Source organism: Nilaparvata lugens, chromosome 3, assembly GCF_014356525.2.
Source record: "Nilaparvata lugens isolate BPH chromosome 3, ASM1435652v1, whole genome shotgun sequence".
In the NCBI taxonomy this organism is placed as follows: Eukaryota; Metazoa; Arthropoda; class Insecta; order Hemiptera; family Delphacidae; genus Nilaparvata; species Nilaparvata lugens.
The window spans coordinates 35,431,493-35,457,067 of record NC_052506.1 but is presented as its reverse complement, the minus strand read 5'-3'; the positions used below and the strand labels follow the sequence as shown (position 1 = coordinate 35,457,067).

At 34.1% G+C, this 25,575-nt stretch overlaps 2 protein-coding genes across 3 annotated transcripts; one reads left to right on the top strand and one right to left on the bottom strand.

The window, feature by feature from the left end:
• Window positions 1-672: 672 nt before the first annotated feature.
• LOC111046045 (ubiquitin-like-conjugating enzyme ATG3) lies at window positions 673-25,159 on the top strand. Its single transcript, XM_022331530.2, has 7 exons — window positions 673-1,052; window positions 2,784-2,972; window positions 6,022-6,159; window positions 20,596-20,757; window positions 21,276-21,422; window positions 22,814-22,941; window positions 24,784-25,159. Exons 1-7 carry the CDS (start codon window positions 981-983, stop codon window positions 24,947-24,949), a joined length of 1,002 nt encoding a protein of 333 aa, XP_022187222.2. The 5' UTR covers window positions 673-980; the 3' UTR covers window positions 24,950-25,159.
• LOC111046046 (glutamate receptor ionotropic, kainate 4-like) lies at window positions 9,081-17,207 on the bottom strand. Of its 2 annotated transcripts, XM_039423633.1 has the most exons (4): window positions 16,969-17,207; window positions 12,879-13,068; window positions 10,382-10,535; window positions 9,081-9,628 (listed from the first exon to the last, which is right to left on the bottom strand). In XM_039423633.1, exons 1-4 carry the CDS (start codon window positions 17,137-17,139, stop codon window positions 9,508-9,510), a joined length of 636 nt encoding a protein of 211 aa, XP_039279567.1. In that variant the 5' UTR covers window positions 17,140-17,207; the 3' UTR covers window positions 9,081-9,507. The 2 variants fall into 2 exon arrangements, with proteins under 2 accessions (XP_039279567.1, XP_022187223.2); XM_022331531.2 differs by lacking the exons at window positions 9,081-9,628; window positions 10,382-10,535 and adding an exon at window positions 12,196-12,390.
• Window positions 25,160-25,575: the final 416 nt, after the last annotated feature.

Below are 25,575 nucleotides of genomic sequence, written 5' to 3'. Positions count from 1 at the left end.
TTGTTTCAAGTAGTTGTGAACTGTTGCTGTGATTATTTGTGAGTTGTTGTTTTGTGATTGTGAAAATGTCATGTGAGAAAGAGAACCATCGTTAATGAGGAGATATGGCATTCCTCCTAACAGTGTTTTTTCTATCAATCGATGGAGCAGCCAATGTCAAAAGAAGTAGGTACATATTTTTGTCCATTCTCAAGTAATTGTGCCAGTCACTTGGAGTCGCCTTCAACTCTTTTAATAAATTCACATGAGAATACGTGTTCCTCTTCTTCAACCACCTTTTTGACCAACATTCAAATTTTTTTGTCACTGATTCTATTAATAAAGCTAAAACGGTGTAATCATTGTCACCAGACATTTTAAACTATGAATAATCTTCAGAAGATGAACAACTACACAAAACTGAGATAATCTCACTACAAACATTCAACTTAACTACTAAAAAGTTTTAACGCACGAAGGAATCAATGTGTTTTCAAGGGCTTTCCGGACAGAATTAAGGGTAGTCAATCCAACAGGCGGACTGTTCAGGAAAAACTGATAGGAAAGCCGGTACGTTTATGGGGGCTTAAGGAATGCAGCCCACATTGACGGCGTGCAACTTTGGCGGTAGCCCAGTTTGTCCTCAGACCTGGTTGTCGTCAGCCCACCTTGTCGTTAGCCCACCTTGTCGTCAGCCTACCTTGTCGTCAGCCCAGTTTGACTCGTCCTATCCCCAGCTGATAATGCATGGAATTAATATTGATGGCATTGTACATTGTACTTGACACTTGATTATTTTCAATTTGAAGAGTTTTTAATCATCTTCTTTGGTTATATAAAGTTGTCTGAATATACATTGATTGTATTAAAAAATATCTATATTAATTTGTAATAGATGTCAACCACCGCTTTATCAATTAGAATTTTGAAATTGTACACTGAGCTCTGAACTGAACAGTAGGCTAAAATTTGGAAGCATACCCGATTAGTATCATAACAAAATGCAAAGTGTTATTAATACTGTAAAAGGGACTGCTCTCGGTGTTGCTGAGTATTTAACACCTGTTTTAAAGGTAACCTTATTTGTAAATATTGTTATAGATATTGTGTAAAATTTCGCTATTTAGGCCTATAATTTGAAAATACAACATTCTAACCTAAAAAACATTACTGGGTCACTGTTATGCCTACATTAAAAAAAGCTAAGAGTTATTTTCTCAATTGCATGAATCAGCACTTCTCAATTATGTATTAATTTGGATCAATTGGAGTGGCTGTAGTCGAATGAGTGAATTAAATGCTGGCTTTATAATTCAGAGGTCTGGGCAATGTCTTGGCCAGCCACAACCAGCAAGTGACCAAGAGACTCCCGAATCTGTTTCTGTTTGCTCAGACTAAGGGTACATGCAACGAAGGCATATCTGGTCATGGAACTGTATCATGCACTTTTCCACTGTCATATCTCCTGCGGTTAATACACCCAGCCAAGATTGAGGACATACTGAAGCTGCAAAACGGGCTGCTAGGATCATTACTGCAAGTAAACATCATGCTTATTGCAAGCCCATTTTTGTTAGGCTACTTATTCTAACAGCATTCAGCCACTTTCTCCTTCTCAGCATTATGTGCTTCAAGAAAAATTATCCAAATTTATTGACTTGGACTGATGTGCATCACCACAATACTAGGCCTTGAGAGAGTCTGTTTGACGTCCCCAGGGTGCGCCTTCAGAGATAGCGGGTATGCTATAGGAGTTCAGCACTACGCTACTTTAACAAGCTATTCCAGTCACTATATATATACATTAATGCTTGCAATTTATATTGTAGTTCTAATTTTTAATTTATTATTTGGATACATGAGAGAAGTTCAGAACCAATTTCTTCAAGCAAAATTCTATATTGTGCTAGATACAGAGTGGCCCAAAAACCTCGTAATTTCGATTCAGTTTTCAGCTATTTCTGCCAAATCCAGAAATCGGACAGAAAAAATTGCTCTCGCCTCTTATTAAGATTATAAAATTCTGAGTAAAATGAGATCATTCGAAACTCTCTATTTCCAAAGAGTACTGAGTTATAATTTTTCAAAAATTAGTAAAATTTAAAGAAAAAATCAATCCTGATGAATTTTAGTTTTTATCAACAATATCTTCTGATTGTTATCATTTAGATGTATAATTCAAAATCCTTCTGGGCGTATTTTTTTGCTTTACAATCTCAGATCAGGTAGAGCGCTCTATCTCATATGGATTTCCAGGTACACCTGACAACAATGCTCCTTGTATTGTGAAAAGCAGCTAATTTTCAGCTTCAACTATTATCACCAACTACATTGCACTCAAATTGATAATTCACACAATTATATGAGTGACATATATAAATCTAGTACAAGTAAATTTTGCATGAAGAAATTGGTTCTGGACTTCTCTCATGTATCCAAATAATATATTAAAAAATCAGAACTACAATATAAATTGCAAGCACTAATGTATAGTGACTGGACTAAAATAAGTTTATGAATTTGTTTACTTTGAATATAAATTGTTCACCCAATATCTAATTAATGTCTAACAAACTAATAACACTTGGAAAAGAGATTTATAAGATCACAATAATTATGAATCCTCCAGGGGAATTGATAAATTTGTTTCTATAATGGATTGTATTAGAAATGAGGTGTCTCAAATGTCTTAGTTTGTTGTTAATCTTTATCAATTTAAACTATTAACACAGAAAATATACCGTTAGGATAACAAACATTATTCGTCTATGCTAATATTGATATGTGGAATTGATTATGAGCAGGAATCGAAATTTCGTGAGACGGGAGTGATCACTCCTGAAGAGTTTGTGGCGGCCGGCGATCACCTGGTGCATCACTGCCCCACCTGGCAGTGGGCGTCCGGGGACGAAGCCAGGGCCAAGACCTACTTGCCCAAGACCAAACAGTTTCTCATCACCAAGAATGTGCCCTGCTCACGAAGGTGCAAAGAGGTATTTTATTCACTCCAATCATTTATCTTGTTTCTTTATTGTAATTTCTTTTTGAGATGTATGTGTATTTGTTTGTTTATTTCAATAAAGAAAGTTTCAATTGTGGCGTGCGTGGCTAGCATGACAGTGCTCTCCAGTAGCGCTGCCACCACCAGGTTTTAGGGTCCTGGGCCCTGCTACTTTTATAGGATAATATTATTAAATAAATACGCAAATTCACCAAAACAATCTCACGCTATTGAAAAAATCCCATAACAAACATCTATACTCTCTCTCTCTAAACATAATCACTCCTCAATCACATTACTAAAGACTACATCTCACTATCTCACGCACAACCTTCCTCTCGCGCGTCTCTGAACGTTCTCCCTCTAGTTTCGCCTCTACGCGGTCATCACTCTCTCAGCTCACCGGTACAAAAGTCCAATTTGGTGGCCTGAGTGATGACTCCGCTATTCTAATAATTAATATCCTATGAGAGCGGGGTATTTGAATTGTTACACAATATTAGAAAAGTATGCTGTTTCAACTCTAGACTAGATAAACTTGTAAGTTTTAAAATCAATTGAAAATGATTTTACCAAACAACTTCATGAATGGCTTCAATTTTATTGATAACTTCTAGACTCGATTGTATAGAAAGTGAAAAAATTGGTTTTGTATGAAGAAGGGACGTTTTACTACAACAGTATTCCAAAAAAATGATGATGAAGTTTCAACATGACGATTTTGAAATCATAAACTTGTGCTGAGTCTAAAAAAACAAAATACTCTTATATTGCTTTTGGTAAATGTTATGAAACTTCAAATAACCCCGCGATCCTTTTTCTGTTTGAAAATCATTTGGATTCCGAAGACTCTCACATCAGTTAACTTTTATATCTCTTATTAGCTAACTCAAACTCTCAGGCTGGCTAAGACCTACATTGGACTTTTGTTGCATAAATTAGAATTGCAACCGTTTTGGGCTTAAGCCTGTGGTACTGTTCTGGAAGTTGTGTTATCTTAAATGATTGAATAAATAAATCAAATAAAATTTCAAGAGTTTTTAGGGCCTTTGACATGATATTAATCCAACGAATGTTTTTAGGCAGCCGGAACGTATCAATATCAATCCAAAACAGGGATTAAAAATATATATAGATTGGTATTTCTGGCTGTGTTTTTTATGTCACTGAAACTGTTTAAATTCTAAATTGATTACCTCTTCTGTAGTGAATTATTTCGAATTCTTCAATTTATTTACATGTAACTTTAAACTGTAACAGAAGCAATATTATAATTTTTATGGTACCTTCATCTCACTTTCATTAAAAATGTTTGTATGATTGGAAAATTATACACACAGTACATTGTATAGAATTTATTCTCTATTATAACTTCGTGACGTTTTATTTTATTTTATTAACATATCATTTAGAGCTTTCAAAATGTTCTAATCTAGGCTATATAATAAGAGAGAGTAGGGTTGTGTTTGTTCGCATCAAAACATGTCAACTTGTGGATTGCATACCGGAAAAACGGGAATGATTTAGATCTCCAAATTTTGCACATAGATTCTAAAAGTATCAAACTCGTGCACCTCGAAACCCAAATTTCAATTTTCCTTCTAGATTTTTCAGAATTAATGTTCAAATTTCATTCATGGAACATGAAATTTTATACAGAATAGCTCACATTGTTGTAAAATGTGTTTGTTTATAAGTAAGGAAGTTATAACGTTAGTACAAGACATCATTTTTTGAACGTAGCAGTGGTCTAGCGGTAGAGTACTCGGTTTCGGCGCAGGTGATCCTCGGTTCGAATCCCGATTCTTCGGTTTTTTTGTTCTTAATTTTTTCCCTCGAAACGTGTTATTATAAATTATTTTTGAATGAAGTTGTTTTTTTTATTACGATTGATCTTGGTAAATGTAAAATTTACTAAAATTAGTAAAATGTAAAATTTTGCAACCAGTACAAATGAAATGGACATGGGTTTCATGCTGTATCATTTGAATTCATAAGAAATGCATAAATAGATCACAATAAAATCAGTACCGTAATAATTTATATTCTTCAGTTATAATGTACTATTAGACACAAATTAGGAGTGAAACGAATTTGTAGGCATTTTGTTTGGAGTTGAGGAAGCAAAAGGCTGCCTGATTCAAATTGAGGAGGATCTAATCGATACTAAAATTGATGTATTGAAAAAATCAATATGATACTTTGAGTTTGTCAAGTATTATGTATTTTTCAGTTATTATACTATTAATAATAAAGGAAAGAACTGGCTTATACACGTACGAAATAGGAAAATTATGTTTGACGCATCATCACGTCTGAACTACTCAACTGACTAACTTGAAATTTTGCATATGGATTCTTAATTAACCGAGTATTGTTATAGGCCTACTTTCAAATCTTCAAGATTTCTACGTCAAGTTTTCAATTTGTCATGCTTCCAGTTGTTGTATAGAAACAGCTGAACATTTCTTTTAAAAGGGAGATTAGATGAAAGGTATGATTGGGATCCTATTCGAATAAAAATAACAGATTTTCTGTCCCATCAAAATTTTGGTCAGCAATTTTAAATTCAACTTCATTTTTTTAAATTGGAAGGTAGTCATATAATACATGACTTCGATACAGAATTTCAAGAGAAAATGAATGGTGAATACCGCACATCGATTTCTCAAACCGTTCAAAAGTTATTCTCATTCAAAGATACTGATAAATCATTCATCTATACTATAATAATGGAAAGAACTGGCTTATACACGTAACGGGATAGGAAGATTATGTATGACGCATCATCACGTCTGAACTAATGGACTGATTGACTTGAAATTTTGCATAAAGATTCTTTATTAACCGAGGATGGTTATAGGCCTATTTTCAATTTTCCAATATTTTATTATGTCAATTTTTCAGTTTGTAAAGTTTTAAAATAGACCCTTGCGGAGCACGGGTTACCTGCTAGTAGCTACATAAAAGTATAAATTTATTATATTAAAAGATGATTTATATAATGTAAAATAATAGAATTGTTTAAACTCTTTATCTAGATTGAGTATTGTGACGAGCAAGAGAAAATTCTAGAGCCTGATGATCCTGACGGTGGCTGGGTGGACACTCACCACGTGGACCCCACTAGTGGCCTCGACGAAAATGTCTCCGAAATGACATTAGACTCAAACACAACTGTAAGTTGACAATAACATCTTCAATTATGCATTTTCTCAGCTTACAATATTTTCTGATATTCAAAAAAAGTAGCTAATAGTATAATTTTATAATATTATTGAAACAAAGTTTTCTACTTCTTGGTCTCTCATTTGTTATATTCTCCACGATATTGTTGAAGCGGCACTCTCATATCCAAATAAAGTACATTCTCATGAGAATTAGAAATTAATTCATCTATAAATCTACCAACTTGCATTGCTCTCAACCCTCAAATCAATTTGGATTCTACCATAAATCAATTTTGATTTTTTCTAATCACATTTTTCTCTAGCAGTGAGTTTTAAATCTATTTTTTGAAATTCAATTCAATTTATGATTGCACCCTGAATATCTGATGATCAGACAGAGGATGAGTAAAAAAAGAACAACCTTGGGAAGGTTCTCAACACATGTCACAATCACAATGATAAAACACTGTAATTTCACAAGTCACATTTATTTTTTAAGAACGCAGTCAGTCATAAATACCTATGTGCAAGGGCCTGGGTTGAATCAAAGACAAGGAACGATGTATCACTCCTGCAGAAATTCATCAACAGAATAGAATGGCCTTTCAAGCAACTGCCTCTTTAACAATCCTCTGAATTTTCGAAAGGCCGTTATGTCTCTAATATCCTGAGGCAGCCTATTATATATTTTTGGACCCATATATTACGGTGATTTTTCAAACATGGCGGTTCTATGAACTCATAGTTAGGCTAAGTGCCTTTTATTGTACCTGTGGATTTCATTATTGCCGGTAGGTTTTTGTAAGTGTAAGTAGAAATACAGTGTGAGTAGAAATGCAGTGTGAGTATCTTGCTACTAAGGAAAAGTTCTCAACAGGAATATCTGGTGCGCATACCAAAAATAATTCTCAATGCTTTCTCTGAGATCTAAATACTTGAATGAAGAATCTAGATCTTTCCCATAGGGCTATGCCGTATTTGAGGAAAGGAAAGAGATAACCGTAATTTACCACCATTAGGACTTAAATTATGTTCTTTTTTCCACGGTATAAAGTTCATGTAAAAATACAATCGAAGATATAGCAATTCCCACCAAATAAAACATTAGAACCCCTTGAATGTGTTCATACGAAAGCTGTATGTAATTAGTCAATTTGTATTTGTCAAATGTTGTGAATAGAAGTTCTTCCTTAACTGCTTCAGCAGCTCGGTGAGAGAGAAAATCAATCAATCCACTGTCCGTTGCACGTGTGATTATTCTATTGAAGCTTTCAGTGTATCGAGAATTTTTCACCAATCCAAATGCCATATTGAAGCTCGATGTAACTTCATTCACTTTTTTCAGCTTCCTCAGAGTGTTGGGATTCAACTTATAATTAAGCATGTAGATATTCCTTGTTATTGTCTTGCCACACACAGCTGTCCTTCGTCTTTCCAATACACGTTCAATGTCCATTGGTTTCACTACTTTATTCTTATTCATGAATTTCATGTGCCATTTATTCTGAAAATAATCAACCAGGCTTGGTGTAGTGTTGAAGCAGCAACTTTAACAGTCTTTTGCCTCATCCACACTATCGCCCAATGCTTACAAATGACGACGAGCGCCAGAATGTGGATGGCTGGTTTGCCAGCGCTCGCCTTCATTGGCCTTCGTTTACCATCGCTCCGATTTTTGTCGAGCGAAGGCGAGTGGCCAGCCGAGCATCCACAAATTGTCACATTGCAGTGTGGATGGCAAGACCAACGTGGCCAGCGACTGGGCGATAGTGTGGAGTAGCCATAATGCTCATTTTCAATGCTACTATTACAACGCAACAATCCATAATCCTAATAATCGCCAACAACCAACAATCAATAATTGTGCATAACATATTAATTCGTGATTCAACATAAAAAATCAGTATATTTTTATTACATCTTCATTGTCAAAATAATATTTTGGATTTCTATTGATATTTGTATTATTATTATTCTTCAGTAATAGAATACTAATTCTAGAATATTCTTTCTAGAATATTCATCTAAAAAGTTATTACATTCACAGCTAATTTTGAAAGTGATCTCCAGTGTACATTTTTATGATTAGGTTCTATTTACAACTTATCAATTAATACTCTATGAGTGCAAACATAGTAAAGCATAGTCATGACACAATCCCGTGATGCATTGCATAATCACCATTTTATGGGGTTCTAGTTCACCAATTTTCAAATTTATCAGCTGTCATAATAATTATAGATTGAACAACATGATGTGTTATTTTATTATATTGTTCAAGGGATATTTCTTGGTTTTGAATTGTAAAATAAATTCTTCTGACAGAATAATAACATTTAGATTCCAACAAGGAACTGAATTGTTGATTTTTAGATTCAATTGATTGGGAACTTTAAACTGTTTATGAGGTCAGCCTTTTGTCCCAATGCCTTATGAATCATAACAAGTTACAAGAATAAAAACAGTTTTTAATAATAAGAAAATGAAATATTGAACCATTTATTATTGAAATTTCATTATTAAAAAATCGAAAACCTGAATTTACATATTATTTGAACCAGAATATTGTTTTTAAAAACATAATGCATGATTTTGTTATGAGCAAATTGGAACTTGAAATGTACCGCCATAAAGACCCCACATAATGGCCGCTCCATAAGGAGCACGAGTCTCATGACCTGCATTTATAGACGTTGACATGCAAATGCACTAAATGCAACACTCACCAGCATGAAGCTACCTTCGCCGCTCTACTATGTTTGCACCCTTACTCAAATAATTTCGGGATTCACTGAAATGTAATTAGGGGACTCTACATTTTTTTAATTTATCAAATATGATTCACAAATTACATTTAGGGCCGTATTTGTAAACAAATAACTGACAGTTTTTGTATCTTTGGACGGATTTCTGTTTATTCCTGAGGCAAAATCAGAATATTAATTCAAATATTCATAAATTAACTTGATATCCTGCAAAAATTGTTTTTAAAAGGACCGATGAGTTCAGTAAAAATTATTTCCTTCTCTTACGCTGGGGTTAGAAAGACCAAATTGAGCTAGAGCACGAATTCTGGAGCATAAAACACAGAAGCAACTAGACATATGAGAAGAATGATATATAATAAATTGTGACTCCAAAAGTATATGAATTCAATTTTAGTTTTCGTGGCTTTAGAGCTTTCAAATTGGCTTAATACAGATTTATATTAATCTTTGTTCAGAACAAGCATTCGCTCGTTTGGTCTAACCCCAGCCATATAAGTTCTCAAGTCATTTTTAACGTTCCCGGTAAACACATAATATTAATCAAGGAAGATCGAACTTTAATCTTCGATGTCATATGGACAATCAAACTTCAACTTACATTGACATTAAACACGATTTGAGAATTAGTACTTTTCGGCTCTGCCCAATCGTAGTTCATTTCTACCAGTTCTTGTATGTCTTTTATAGTTACATATTCTGGTGTCATTATCCTGAAACATTCAGTCATTTAAAAATAACTTCGGGTGCTTTTTCAAAAGGGTTGCAAAATAATTATTACTGCAAACTGAGGAAATTAAAATTAGAGTGAGAGTAATTTGAATTAATTTTCAAATCTCATTAATTTTTGGCAATTTTGCATGTATTGGTCTTGGAATCAGGATATTTGAAAAGTGTTTCTCTCTCTAATTGATTTGAAAAAAGTAATAGTAATAGTTCCAAAAATAGAACAACTATGCTATTATAAATTTAAGTCCAATTTCCAGTCCAATAATGTATAACTAAAACTTTTGAATTTAGGTTATTGAAGAACTATTACTATAACTATTATTTTTTATTAATAAATCAAGTAGCCCTATTGAAATACGTTATTAGAAGTTGTAATATTCCACTCAATAATAATTTTATCTGGAAACTTGTAATTATAAAATTATTTCACATACTTTTAAGCGAGAAATACCCCAACTCACTCACTTGGAACCTAAAACTTGAACGCTATTATAAATGTGGACTACATGTACAGGTTATTCTTTATTACTGTCCGAAACATAAACAAGAAAGCTTTGCACCATTACTGAAGTAATTTCCGTTTGCTTATTACTGAAATATTTCTTTGTCACAGAAGTTTAGTAAAACATATGAATTATTCTATTATATTAATTTTCTGCAACATTCGTATAATTCGTGATTTTTATTTTTATTTTCTTATTTACTATATCCTCAATAATTTATGATTAATTACTTACTCGTCTCGAATTTTGCTGTTGTATGAAGCTATTAGAAGAAATGAATAAACCTGCATGATTATGAATAGCAGCGATCTTCTTTTTCTGTTGGGTGGTGAGAAGGTTGATATTATACCGTACACATGTATAAAACATGTACTATATCTACGATATCCTGTAAAACCCCACAATATTTGAACGTGAACGAAAAATTATATAATTCCAAATAATATTCAATAACTAACTTTATCAACTCTCAAGTATCACATGAATATTTTAATAATAATGATATCGAGTGACCTGTCTGGCTAAGGTCTGGTGTCAGAGTTTAAAGTTCAATTTCAGGGCCTCTGGCATGACCTAACGACTGCTTTTTAGGCAGCCTGGACTGACGCCTTAATATGTACATCCGAAACACGAGAGTGGACGGAGAAAAATATCTTCCCCGGGCCGGGATTTGAACCCGGGCCTTTGAATTATAAAACCAGCATCTAATCCACTCGACTACGGTCATTATAAGGCTGGTTGCAGACGAATCACTATCGCATGTGGGATGTGGGAGTGACTATTCTCCATCCGTGGTACCACAAACGCAGTGCATATGGAATACATTGGCAGGCATGGCAGTGGCACTGATACTTCCACATGGCGTTGCGCGCTGTAGTATGCGATTATTTTCCTTGCGATTGTGGTACCACTGGTTTGAGCACGACGCTTCCCCTAGCTTCTGTACCACAATCGCAGTCGCTGTGACTTTGAAAACAGCTGTATGATAAAAACATATAATAAAAACCGAGTATGATACAAACATCTGGAAACTGTTGCACTAGTGTGCGTTTTTTCGAATGTAGTGTGAAAGTCTCTCTGCGTTAGTCGTATTGTTCTGTGGTATGTCGGTCCCACATCCCACATGCGATAGTGGTTCGTCTGCAACCGGCCTAAGAGCCTGTTCACATGACAGCGATTTACGCTCGGTTGTCGCGTAACCAACCGAGAGGTTGCTAGGTATAGGGAAACACATGGTGCCGTACACATGCAACGCTCGGTTTGAGTAGTCGCCGGCGAATCGCGGCGGTTGTAAACTCAGACTACAACCGCTCGGTTGCCGGGCGGCTCGATATACTAGAGCAGGCATGAGAGCGTACACATGTCTTCAGTCAACCGAGCGGTTTCGAGCAGAGCAGTTCACATAGTGCACATTCTATTACAATTCAGTTCAATTAAAATTTATTCTATTACAATTTTCAGTTCAGTTAGTAAGTTAGTTTGTATAGGATCATAATATTTCATAGCAGGGTAAACTAGCCCACGTTGGGACACTAAAATTCAAACAGCTATAACTTGGACAAATATAAAAAAATCTTCATTTTTGATTTCATATTAGTTGTATTTGCTTACACTTTCATGGCAACTGCATTGATTGTCAATTCAATGTAAAATCATTGTCAGTGTGGAAAATCAATGTAAATGAGACCAAGTCTGTCCAAGTCAACTTCACAAACAGAAAATGTGAGCAAATTCCCCTAGCCATCAATGGGAAACCTGTTCCATTTGCTAACGAGGCCAAATACCTAGGCATGACTCTGGATGCAAGGTTGCGTTCGAAAGCACATGTGAAGAAAAAGAGAGAAGAACTGGGAATGAGGTATAGAAAAATCTACTGATTGATAGTCCGAAATTCTTCTCTTTCAACCTATAACAAGATCCTCATCTACAAGCAAATCCTGAAACCCATATGGATGTATGGAATCCAACTCTGGGGCTGTGCCAGCAAGAGCAATGTTGATGTAATTCAACGATTCCAGAAGAAAGTTTTGAGGAACATCGTCGATGCTCCAAGATTCAGTCGAAACGCCGACATTCACAGAGACCTGGAGGTGGAGTTCGTTGCAACAGAGATTGGGCGCTTCCACGCAAGCATGCAGACAGGATCCAACGGCATGAAAATGAAGAAGTCGCTCAGCTACTTGACAACATACGTCATATGCTGCGCAGATTGAAGCGGACCAAACCCTTAGAGTTGTGTGGTGCTGTGGAGTGAAAGTGTCAAAAGCAGAGCAGTGTTGATAGTGTGAATGTGTATCTTTAATACATGATAACTTATTTTATTACTATTATTATCTTTTGTCAATAATTTCAAGTTAGTTGCTAGAAGTAGTTGTCCTGGTGAGAACTACCTATCTTATTAATAACCAATTATTTATTATATTAGGAAAAAATTGCTCATTAATCTTTTCAGACTAGATCGCAATATAAATTGAAAAAAAAATAAAAAATTCCAAATTCATTCATATAGAACACTCTTTAGTCTTTATTCATCTACCAAATGAATTGGCTAGTTTAAAATGAATTTAACTTAATAGGTTACAATTAATTTATCAGCCGTGATTTATAATATTCTAAAATGGTCAAAATCGGATTTAAAAAAATCTAATTACATGTTTTCATACTATCTCTTAATGTTCTAACTATTTCAAATAATATGTTGCTAATAGATCTCACTCATTAAAATGCTTACTTGGCAAGAATGAAATCCGTTGCAAAGATGGACAATATTTGGTTATGTGAGCTGCCACATATAGAACAAAAGTCAGTAAAAAGAACACAGTAAATGCTATGACCCACACAGTAGCAGTGAATGGGAGGAAGAGTGATATCCAAGACCACTGTAGCCCTCGTTCCAATGGCACGAAAAATGTTATCTCTTGCTGAAAAGACAATTTTTAATTATTCCACATGAATTAAGTCATTCTTATGAATACTCAATTCCATACAGTACAGAACAGTCAAAGTGTATAAATACCAATCCATACGGAATAGTCAAGTGAACATATAAGTCGATAATGCAGCCCTATTCTAATTACTCGTCATATTTTAATTCTTTGAAGCTAGTTCAATCTGAAAGGAACTCTTGTAAGCTATAAAAAGCTGCATCAATTAAAATACTTTTCCAATTGTTTTTCAAATGTCTGGGTATTTTCAATTCTTTTCAGCATGAGCGGTAGCTTGTTATAGAATAATCTACCAGTATAGCTTGGTTTTTTCTCGAATATTCTACTATTTTGCCTAACCAAGTGATAGTCAGATCGGTTTCATGAACGTCAAGATTTTGGCTCAAATCACTTGATCTTACGAATAAAATAACCTCATAGATGAACAAGCTAGGCACTGTTAGTAGACCCAGTGGCCTGCAAGAATCTAGCCTATTCGCTTCTCCTATACACCTAACAGCTCTCTTTTGCATCTTAAATACTCTATCCATATTTTGTTTTTACGAGTTACCCCACACTATGATGGCATACCTTATATGCGACAATAAGAGACCATGGTAGAATGTTATTAGTAGCTTTTTATCTTTGAGCCTTGCAAGCTGTCTCATGACTAATACTCCAGATGCTATTTTGGCACACAATTTTTCAATATAAGGAGTCCAAGTCAGTCGCCTATCTAATTAAATACCCAAAAATCGAACCTGTTCTTCATCATCAAGTTGACAATCATTCACAAAAATGTTTATCTTCCTATCTTCTATTATATTATATTTGTTTTCGAATTGGAGGTATTGACATTTCTTGCTATTTATTGTCAGCTTCAGTCGATTCAAAAACTGGACAATGGACTGCACCCCTAAGTGGGCATTTATTTCGAGATTATCCAACACAGAACTGCTGAAAATAAGTGACGTATCGTCTGCAAATAAGAGAGCTCTACCATTTATCAGTTCTTTGGGTGGGTAGTTGGTCAACATAAAGCAGAAAAAGCAATGATCCAAGCACCGAGCCCTGGGGCACTTCAGCCTGAACCTGCACTCTGTCGGACTTAATCTTTACAATGTTGTTGCCATTTACTGTGGTAAGCTCTACACATTGACTCCTGCCAACAACATATGACTCAAACCATTTTAGTTCGACCTCATTTACCCCTAAGTTCTGGAGAATTTCCAATAAAATTTTATGATTGACACAATCGAACGCCTTAGATAAGTCTAAGAATATTGCAGCGGTCTTATTACCTGAATCTATTTCCTCTATCAGTCTTTCCACAAGAGCAACTATAGCGGTTTTAGTTGATTTCCCCTTCTGAAACCCATGCTGCTCATCACAGATGAGCTTGTTCTCTTTCAGGTTTAGCCTGTTCAGGACTGCCCTTTCAAAAACTTTACTAACTATATTTAGAATAGTGATGGGGCTATAGTTCTCCACTCTTTCTTTATCACCACTCTTGAAAATTGGCAATATCTTACCCTCCTTCAAACTGTCTGGAAAAATTCCTTCTTCTAATGAATGGTTGATGAGGTGAGTTAATGGTTCCAATAATTGCTCTTTGCACTCTTTCAAAATCTTACTTGACACTCCATCCAGTCCTGTGGTCTTTTTATTATTTAGACTGTCAATTATGCTAGACAACTCATCTTGAGTTAATACATAGAATTTGAATTGATTTTGAACCAAAATGGCGTTACTTGAATTTATGTTATTGAAACCCCTATTATCGAGTGATTCTTGAAGATTGTTATCTACTTGTTGGTAATAATTATTGAAAAATTTCAAATATCTGAACATTCAGTGATATACTTGTCAGTATTGTGTTTCATCCTGGGGACACTACTGAATTCATCTTTATGAACTATCTTGCTATTCTTGTTGATAACATGCCACACTGCCAAGTTGAAGTGGTTCACACTGTTAGACACAATGTCCTTCGATTGGCTGACAATCAGCTGTTGCGCTGGTGAGCATTAGACAACATTCTGGGTGTCGTGACGATAAATGTCGGCCTAGAATCGGTATGTGTGAAAACGGCCAATGTTTGAATGAAGAAATTATATTTTCAGAAATTTAATGTGGTCAAATATTGATATCCTTGAGTACAATTAATACGCTATATAGCTTGAATAGGATAATGTTCTGTATTGTTTGAAATCGCGCGTTTATGATGATATATTCTCTAGGTTATTCTATACTGTCTTACTATTTGAAAAGTCGTCTTTTGTATAGTTTTATTATCTATACAATGTTTTTTCAAACATAAAACATTAGGAAATTGAATGTACTGTAAAGGAGCCTCATTTATCAGACCATTCTGGGATAAAAACATAAAAAAGGAATTGAAGAAATCTAACGATACGGTAAGTGACAAACCCTTTTATTACAGGAGTGTAAGAGATATTGATTTATTAAGACATAAAATATCCACTATTGATTGGGTTGAAGCTTTTAACAAAGTTGATACTGCTGAATTAGGCACAACTTTGTTTATAAACAATTTGACTTGTCTTTTGGGAATCAGTGTTAATTGTCCAATTTTACAGAAGAAGGAATTTTGCAAACAAAAAACAAACTTGCCACTGAATAATTGGTTCACTCCTGAATTGGATGGAATCCGTTGAATTTTGGTGGTATATCATGAAATTCAAAATGTAATTCTGATCTCTTGCCGATTTATCGTAGATTGAGAAGGGAATACAAGCAAAAGATGACAGAAGCAAAACAGCAGGCAATTGGAAATTATATTAATGAGTCCCAAAGCTGTCTGGAGAGTAATTAATTCTGAGACCAACCGGCTAAAAAGTATTGATGAGGACCTACCTATCTCTGCTACTGATTTCAATGAACACTTTGCAAACATCTGTAACAATATACAAAGACCCAAAGACCATAATGCGGATTTGTCTAGCGCTATAAAAATAGCCAGAGAGAAGAGAGAGAGAGAGAGAGAGAGAGAGAGAGAGAGAGAGAGATGCATTTTTGGATGGAGAGAGCTCACCGTGGATGATGTCAGATATTAAACAGTTTGAGCGGTTCTCATTCAGAGGACTTCTATGGTCTTTCTAATTTCATATTGAAGCAGTTGAAAGAAGAATTGTTGCAACCCTTGACTTACCTCATTAACTAGATATTCATTGATGATGTCTATCCTTCCTGTCTAAAGGTTTCTGTCACTGTACCTGTCTATAAGAAAGATAAATCTTGCTCAGATAATTACAGACCTATCTCTCTTGTCCCAGTTATATCAAAGGTGGTAGAGAGTCTGATGCAAAAACAATTGGTCAATTTCATGGAGAGTAATGACTTGTTCACGCCATCCCAGTTTGGTTTCAGGAGTGGTAAATCTAAGGTAAAAATGTGAGATTTAGAAATTTACGAATGACGCATCATCACGTCTGAACTACTGAACTGATTAACTTGAAATTTTGCAGATAGATTCTTAATTCACCGAGGATGGTTATGGGCTCATTGTAAATTCTTCAAGATTTCATAACATCAAGTTCTCAATTAGACCCCTGTGGAGCACGGGTTACATGCTAGCAGTAGTTAATAATGTTTTCAGACTATTTTCTTTTTTGTTTTTTAACCTTATGAGTTTCAAATTTCTCAGTGAAGTTATTAGATTTACTTATAGTGAGTCATTACTGTTTACGCTATGAGTTGAAGAAAAGTTTTCAGCCTTCAAAAAAACTATTGAGAGAAATCCTGGATAATCAATGTTTCTCATAGCTTAAATGAAGAATTGAAAAAATATGCGCGCTAATGACTTCTCTAAATAATCTCTTTCATGAACGTTTGGAAGTTGAGAATTCTTTCATGGAATTACATTAGTATTGATACCTGCAGAAGAGGAGAAGTGAATCCGATTGCCTCAGCCCTTTGAAGGTTGATCCATAGTCCACAGTAAAATACGTCTGATTTTCCATTAATCAGCTCTCTGATTGCTCCGGTCCATGATCCATTTCCAAGTTTTATTCCGAATCTTCCTTCGTCATGAGTTATGTCATTCATAGTCCACGTGTAATTCAAATATCGAGAAAACTCGTTGAATAGATACTCTTCTAACCCAGGCTTGGTGCCGGTGCCTGCTTTTAAAAAGAATACACATCAATATTATAAACTTCACTCTAATTCTAGAACTAAAATAAAATTATGAAACTGAATTAGTGCTGATATTATAATAGTCTAGTCATATTTTTCTGAATCAATTTCAAAAAACCGTTTAAATATGCACTAATTAGATATTACATGCATAGCCTACATATCCGTGTCCCGTTCTAGCTAGTGCCGGGTCTGGATATTAACAATGCCTAACCATCTTCTTCGGTCTTCCCACCATCGCTTTTCAATAAAGTTTTTTAATAAAGACATCGAATCAATCAATCATCCTGTCGCCAACCTGTATCCTCTCTTCTCCACTTCATTGACCACTGTGTCTTTCCATTGTCGTCGCGGTCATCCTCTTGGTCTTCTTCCTTTGATCCTCATCTATTCCATTTTCTTTGGCAGCCGATCCTATCCCATTGTCTTCACATGTCCAAACCAGCATAGTCTCATGCTTTCTATCTTTCCCTTTATGCTTTCCATGTTCAGTTCTCTTCTCATTTCCTCATTCCTAACTCTGTCTCTTCGAGTCTTTCCCTTTACTGCCCTGAGGAACCCAATTTCTCCTGCTTGTATTCTACTCCATTCTCTCTCTGTCATCGTCCATGTCTCAGCACCATACAACATGATAGGTACATAATGCATCTTATACATCATAATCTTTACCTTTTCTGGTATTATTCCATCCCAAATTAAATGTTTAACTGTCTGATAAAAATTTCCTCCCTTTTGCAATCTCCTTGTTATTTCATAATTTATTTTCCCATCATTCCGCAATTTCACTGCCCATGTACCTAAAACTCCTAACATTTTTCAAAGGTTTTCCATTCAATTCAATATTCCCATCCCTTCTAAAAACTTATTCGATATTGGTGAAATTAATTTATACAATCACAAATCATTGGAAAAGAACAACCAGATCAGCAAAACAATAGTGAACAACAGCACAGAAAAAAATAGAACGTGTACTGTAATTGCTTGAATAGTATTGAAGAATTTATTAATTGAATTACAAGATTCAACCAATGAGCACCAATAGCGACAGTTGGATTTCCAAAAAACGTCTTTCTTGATTTTTCGAATGTTTTGAAACTCAAAATCGTTTTTGGATTCTTATACTGGATTATCTTTTCGTTCTTCTGTTTAGGCTCAGCCTCAACTGTAATAATCTCTAATTGGGCTATTGTTGGAGACTATGTTATATTTTGTAGAAGAATGTGGCTTCACACAAATTATGAGAAATAGATGCATTAGGTTTCAAATCTATTACTAAAAAAAGTGCTACTAGAATAAAAAATGCATTGCTAATTTAATTTATCCAATAAACAGCTTCACAGATGAAGGTTTAATATGTCTAATATTTGTGACTTAATTGCTTTTATTGACATAACTAATATTCCAATTTACATACCTTTTGAATCATTCTTACTTGCCATCATAACATAAATAGGACAATTGAATGTTACGACTCTCAATTTCCTGCCTTCAAAATTTGGCAACTTAGTTGGTTCTGCCATGAATGTCCACTTTCCAATTGCTAGATCTCTAATTTTTGGCTCAAAATGTCGTTTTACCGATAATTTAGAAGATAATTCGTATACTTGTTCGTGAGATAGTAGGATAACACTTGCAAACCCAAACATATCGAAATTAATTCTATCGTCCTTTAAAGTATGCTCTTCTGCCAAACTCTTATTGCTTTCTATCAATATAATAATGATATTGTACATGGATTTCAATCTTTCAATAATTTTCAGCTCATCTCTTGCATTACTGTAACTGTCCAAAGTAACCAAAATAGAATTGCATTTCTTATCGTCAAATTTGTATGTTTTTATCATAGCAGGAATATTCAAAAACATTAAATACATTATTGTTTCTGTATGGAACTGTAAAGTAGCATTTGCATTTCTGACAATTACACATTCTGACATACTTCTCATTTGTTTGTAAAATCTTTTATATTCTTTAATCCATGTATGATTTTCTTGATGTTCCATTGTTAAAAGCCCTGTAGCATTTGTAAAGCACATTAAAAATAAAAAGCTAGTGAACCATTTAAATAACATTGTAGAATTGCAACTCACTAATGCAAAAATTCTAGATATTAGCAAAGAGGATATGATTTTCTATTTACAGTTTCTTTTTTATATGATATTAGTTATTAATATTACCCTATAACATTCTTAGTTTTTGCTCTGTTTCTTAATTGTATTTCCATTTCACTAAATGCAACCATCCTACTTGTAGAAACTAGTTGAAAACTTGTTACTCTTTTACAACGTTTCAGAGTTTCCTTGTTGTGTTTATTACTTCAACATCCTTGCGGGATGAGAAATACCATCTACAACTACCATTTTGCTAGATCAACCATTTTTGCAAGAAATTTGTGAATTGAGTGATATACGCTATTCTTAATATTTATGGCTATTATGTTAGTCAAATCTAAATTACATTTCCTATCATCTTCAACAATCGCACTTATTGAAGGCCCATAACATTTTGTTTAGCTCTTATTATTAGGAAGTGATCGAGAAAATCAGCAGTACGGGAAAGCGTGCTACAACCTCAAGCCATAACGATGATCGACTTCTAGCTAACAGACTTCCAATTTGCAGTTAAATTTCCTCATTAAATTACATCCACAGAAATAGTGGACATGCCAGGTTTTCTATTATTTATTATTGGGTAATATTGCTCAGTTCCTCATAATCATGCTAAAATGATTCCATCTCAACTCGTATGCTGCTCTTATCTTAACTTTTATCGTTGGTTTTATGTTGGAGAAATCCTAAATACAATTCATTTTTTAGTTTCTCCCTCTTTTGAATATTCAATCTTGATAAGCATTTGGTAGAATTGATGTTCATTTTTTGTATGAATGAATGTTAGAGAAAGTGATGGAATAGTTAAATATAGAAAAAGTAGTTGAGTAGATCCAGGAATTACAAACTTGTACATTTCATTGTGTAATGTTTAAGATCAGATGCACCACCCACTTAGCAAACCAATTTTGTCCAACCTACCTATACACCAGCTTTGCATTTAATCTATTATTTATTTAATCAACATTTATGCATTATATCAGATCATTTTCTTTAATCAGATGCATTCAAAATTAATATTTGCATTAAATTGTACTTTCAAATTCAAAAGAACCAATAAGCTAGACTATAACTTTATTAACTAAAAAAAAACACAACAAATTATATTTTTAACTAAAAATTAAAAAGACAACTCAAAACACAGTAAATGTTATTTTAGTAACCGTAGAAACTTTCTCACCATGAATGAAATGTTTCTTTAATTTTATAAACTGCAGTAAGCTTAATTCCCTTTGATTTGATTGATTTAAAATGTCAGGTTGAGAGGGTCAATGATTCACCTCCATCTGGAGACTTTCAGACGAAGACCACAAACGCCAATAATAATGTCGATGATGATGATGATGACGATGATGATAACGAAGAAGCAGCCGACATGGAAATGTTTGAGGAAAGTGGTCTTCTAGACGAGGAGGATGAGGTAAGCCTCTTCATGTAAATTGAAACTCGTGGAATTCCGATTATTTGGCTAGATGATCTACATAATAATATGCAGACCCATGGGTGACGGGAGGGATCATCTGACCTGGAGTGCCAGGTGGATTGTAAGTTACTGAATAATGTTACACCTTACCACCTTTCAATAATGTCATACTACTATACTAATGAATACTATTAACGATTTTCTCTTTCCTAAAAATTAGGTAGATTGGCAATTAGAATCGAATAATTAATAGATCACCAGAGTGTAATACACAATGAATATTATATTATATTGTGCTGAATGTTGACGTGAATCAGATTGGAACTGATTTTTCGATGGAAGAATACGATGAATATACAGTACGGTTTACAATTATCTTCTTTTTCATTTTATATTACTACATTACTTATATTATACTGCTGATGTAGCAGTAGTTGATTCTAAGTCATGTGCTCATGTCTATTTTTAATAAAAATGTTGTAGAATTGTCTAAAACTACTATTGTGTTTCTTCAGGCGACTGCTGAGGATGTCAAAATCGAAAAAGATGAAAGAAATGCTGTAGGTGACGGCGAGATAGTCAAAACCAGAACGTATGACTTACATATCACATACGACAAATATTACCAGACTCCGCGATTATGGCTTTTTGGTTATGATGAGGTGAGTGTTTAATACTACATCAGGTAATGCTAATTAAATAAATGCTTTCTAATGTGTTTTGTCACTGACAGATTAACTGTCACTGACAGTTATATGTTCATATTCTTCTCTATGTATTGAAAAATGAGAGCTATTTCCACCTTTGTGAGCCTTTATATTAATTAATTGATACAATCGAGCATAATAGTTTTATCATCAATCTATCTAAATTTAAAATTCTTTGTTTTATTCTAATTTATATTTTCAGATTGTGATTTGGTGTAGAAATTGAAATTGACATAACCTATGTATAATATTTGGACAATTTGAAACTAAATTAGGAAATTGAAAAAGTTTTGGGCAATAGCCTGTTTTTTCTTTTCCGATCTTTGTATTGTTTGTGCTAACTTAATAAATAACTTATGAATACGACCGTATTGTTCTGGATGGATGTTTCCAACAGTTTATTCTTGAAGTAAGAAAAATCCTCTCTATTGATCTCCTGAATATTGAAAGAAATTTCGGAATAAGCAAGAAAATAGAGGAATGTATAGTATTTATCACACTGATAGATTATTTCAATAGTTGATCTAAACCTTAGTTACCACCACCTTCGTTAAGTTATTATTATTGAAAATGGTTATCAGTGCAAAACTCTCAATATTAGAATTTTTCATCAACAATGGGTATTTTGTTTTGTTTATTTATTGTCTTTACTTTTAAGTGGTCTTTCATACCCATGTTTTGGAAGTCACTCACATGAAGATTTTAATTTGATTATTGGTTTCAAGATTATCAGCTTTTTACTAAAGTAAAACGAGTAGTTGATCCTTACATATTTTCAAATAATTAACTTTATAAAAATTGATAAAAAGGTCAACGTTTTCTCACTTTGACCTAAACCTCCCTCTTAATTTTTTCAAGTTGTTGCTATCATGCAATTTGGGTTTTTTCTTCATTGATACGAAATTGATAGTTATTATTTTCAGTTATTTTTATCCATTTTTATTTAGGTACATTTAAAAATTAATGAATTGACCTGACTTGACAATAATTATTCATCTTGAATCTTGTACAGTACTATTGTGAAAAATAAGTTTCAATCAAATTTTCTTTTTTGCTATAGAAGAGTTGAAATCTACAGACCCCATCTAGGAAAGGAATAATTACATTTTAGCTATGCAATTTATTCATTTTCAGTTTCTTAGACAGCTTTTCAAGTATGATTTATTCCTCCTTAAACTTTCTGTGTCTGATTTCCAATTAGTCTTATGCAACTTGAGGAGCTTTGGGAAAATGAGTATTCTTGCATTGTAGAATAAATTAATCAATTAACTGAGCTTAGATTGATGATAAAAAATTTCATGGCGGTAATCCTAGATTTTGAATGTATTACTGGATTTTCTTTGCAGAACCATAAGCCACTGAATGTTGAACAGATGTATGAAGATGTGAATCAAGATTATGCGAAGAAAACTGTGACAATGGAAACACATCCGCACGTTCCAGGGCCTCCCATGGCTTCTGTCCATCCTTGCAGGTAGTCTCATTCATTTGAATCTTATTAATGCCGTTTCATGGAATCAATGCGTGTTCAACGTGAAACTGTCGATCTTGTACTATAGTGAGATTTTTAGAAATATCGAAATATATTTTTGCCATTTGATTCATTACAAACATCGGCCATTGTCACAGGTCAATACAAAAATATAACATATGCTACTAAACACATAATTGGTCAATAAATATCTCATTATCATTATTTTACGAAAACTATCCATTCCTGCCATTATTACTAGCTTCTCAAAGTTTGGGAAATTTTATAAAATTCTGTTACTTTTATCAGGCCATTTCTGACTCCAACTCCAAATTCAGCCGCATCTAGGTCTCTTACCGATGACGGAAGAGCATTATGGACTAAATTTTAGAAGAGTAAAAACATAACCCTATTTCGGACTTTAAAAATGTTATCTGAATTTGGGAGAGAAATAATACAAGGAGTATCCTTAGTTTTTCGCGGTCTGTGCTTTCTTGTGAAAATAATAAATAAATTATAAAATCTGAAAGATTGCACCCTGAAACTTCCCAGTTATGCATTGTTATAAAGCGATTCACGTTATAAAGTCAATGGGAATTATAAGACTACATTGTCGCCAATTATTTTCCCAACGGCTTCTATAGAAGATAGCATGGTTCAAGTCATCCCGTGTAAGTTCATCTTATATAGAGTTCGCCACAAGAAACGAATGTTTGTTTAAAGGGACATCACTCGTCTATTTTAAAGTTTAAAAATAATGTATACATTGGAAGAAATACGTTTCTTAGAATAGGCAATTTGACTAACATATGTACAAAAAATATTATTAATATAATGTCCATTTTCACGCTGACAAGTGGAGATTCTCTAAAGTTTACTTGCACTCTCAATTGATGATCGATGTGAGCGACATTCTGCCTGCTCTATAACTAGCAGTTCGCCCAACGTACGAGGCTTGTTTTTATATCCCCACTAGAAAAAAATCACACATCGAATGGTCTGGAGAACGAGGAGACTAATGCTGATCACCGAATTTAGAGATAACGCGATTAGGGAATATAGCCTGTCTTACATGTTCCATGTTCTCCGGAGTTGGAACTGTTTGACGTGGTCCCGGTGACTGCCTTTTCATTGAACAACCTCCACTACGAAGGGCATCATCCCTTTGGTGTTTCGGCTCGGAATGTCTCCATGCCGAGGAACGTTAAACCTTCGACGAAAGAGGCATTGAACTTCCGTAACTAATCCACTACTCCGTACAAAACTTTCATACATGAAAACGCGATGCTCTACGTTCCACAGGGGCTTGATGGCAACTGAACAATTACCAAGCATAAATTACAAGGTCAGACGAGTGCCTTGCTGGCTTCGGCTTCCCTCTTCAACTCTACCGGATGCGTAATATCAACCTGGAAAATGTCCGTTTCCCATGACGGATTCTGTATAATATTGACTGTTCATTCTTTTTAATAATCAATATTTTATTTGGCAAGAAAATATTTTTCCAATGCTTCAATAATATATTGTCATAATTTTGAGATCAGATATTTTTTTGGTAATTCATAATAATTCTACATTGTCTGAAAACAATCAACGATGCTGAGCTAGAAATGGATAGAGTTATCTGCTTTGTCCATTGACAGACAAGGATAGCACACCAATGTTAATCAGGTGGCGACGTTAAAACGTCACTATAGTTGATAGTTTGAGAACCAAAAGTAAAAGTAGAAGTGAACAATTATTGTCTTCAGGGACTACCGTCTGAACCGATCATCAACTTATGTCATTTTAAATTCTTCTTTGATAGATAAATTAACATAATTTGCTGTATTGGTCTATTTTCAGGCACGCTGAAGTGATGCAGAAGATAATTCAGACCGTATTGGAAGGAGGAGGCGAGCTAGGTGTTCATATGTATTTGATAATTTTTCTGAAATTTGTTCAATCAGTCATTCCAACTATAGAGTATGATTACACACAAAATTTTACAATGTGGTCTAAAACGCTGTGATTCTAATATACTAGTTAAATTCCAACAAATTTAACTTGAATTTAAGGCATCTGAAAACGGCAAACGAAGATTATAATCTATGGATAACGAAAAGTTGGTTGAAATCAGAGATAATTTTAAAGGAGAGCAAAACATAAAATGTTATAAAATTGTAAAAATTTGACGTTTCAAATGTCTTTTATTGAGAATATATGCTATATTAATATGAAAGTTTCCTGATTTTCATAACCCTATTGATTCAATTAATCGATTGAAATTGATTTTGATAAAATGTATATTCACAGTACTGTACTTGAAATTATACTTTTTCTGTAATCCGGCTTGAAGATGGAAATGTTATCACTTTTTACGCTTCCAACAGAACTGGAAGATAGTCAATACTTCAGATAGAGTAAGTTATTGATAATTCCCTAGATAATGCTTTGTTGAAAATCAATGCACTCTAAAGGCATACCAATATTAAAACAAATATTTGAGTCAGTTATTTAAAATTCCGATGCAATCAATAAACATGCACAGTACATCTTGATACTTGTGCAAGTATCAATAATGTGTACTTATAGTGAGGTCCACGTTATAATGGCAGTACAGGAAGATAGGAGAGCAACGTTGCCGAACCTCTGTCT

Coding starts and splice junctions, on each gene's coding strand:
- LOC111046045 (XM_022331530.2), top strand. CDS start 981: ATGCAAAGTGTTATTAATACTGTAAAAGGGACTGCTCTCGGTGTTGCT. Junction 21,423..22,813: donor GGCTTTTTGGTTATGATGAG/GTGAGTGTTTAA, acceptor TTTTCTTTGCAG/AACCATAAGCCACTGAATGT. Junction 22,942..24,783: donor GCTTCTGTCCATCCTTGCAG/GTAGTCTCATTC, acceptor GTCTATTTTCAG/GCACGCTGAAGTGATGCAGA.
- LOC111046046 (XM_039423633.1), bottom strand. CDS start 17,139: ATGAATGACATAACTCATGACGAAGGAAGATTCGGAATAAAACTTGGA. Junction 10,536..12,878: donor ACGGATTTCATTCTTGCCAA/GTAAGCATTTTA, acceptor GGGGTTTTACAG/GATATCGTAGATATAGTACA. Junction 9,629..10,381: donor AACAGCAAAATTCGAGACGA/GTAAGTAATTAA, acceptor TGAATGTTTCAG/GATAATGACACCAGAATATG.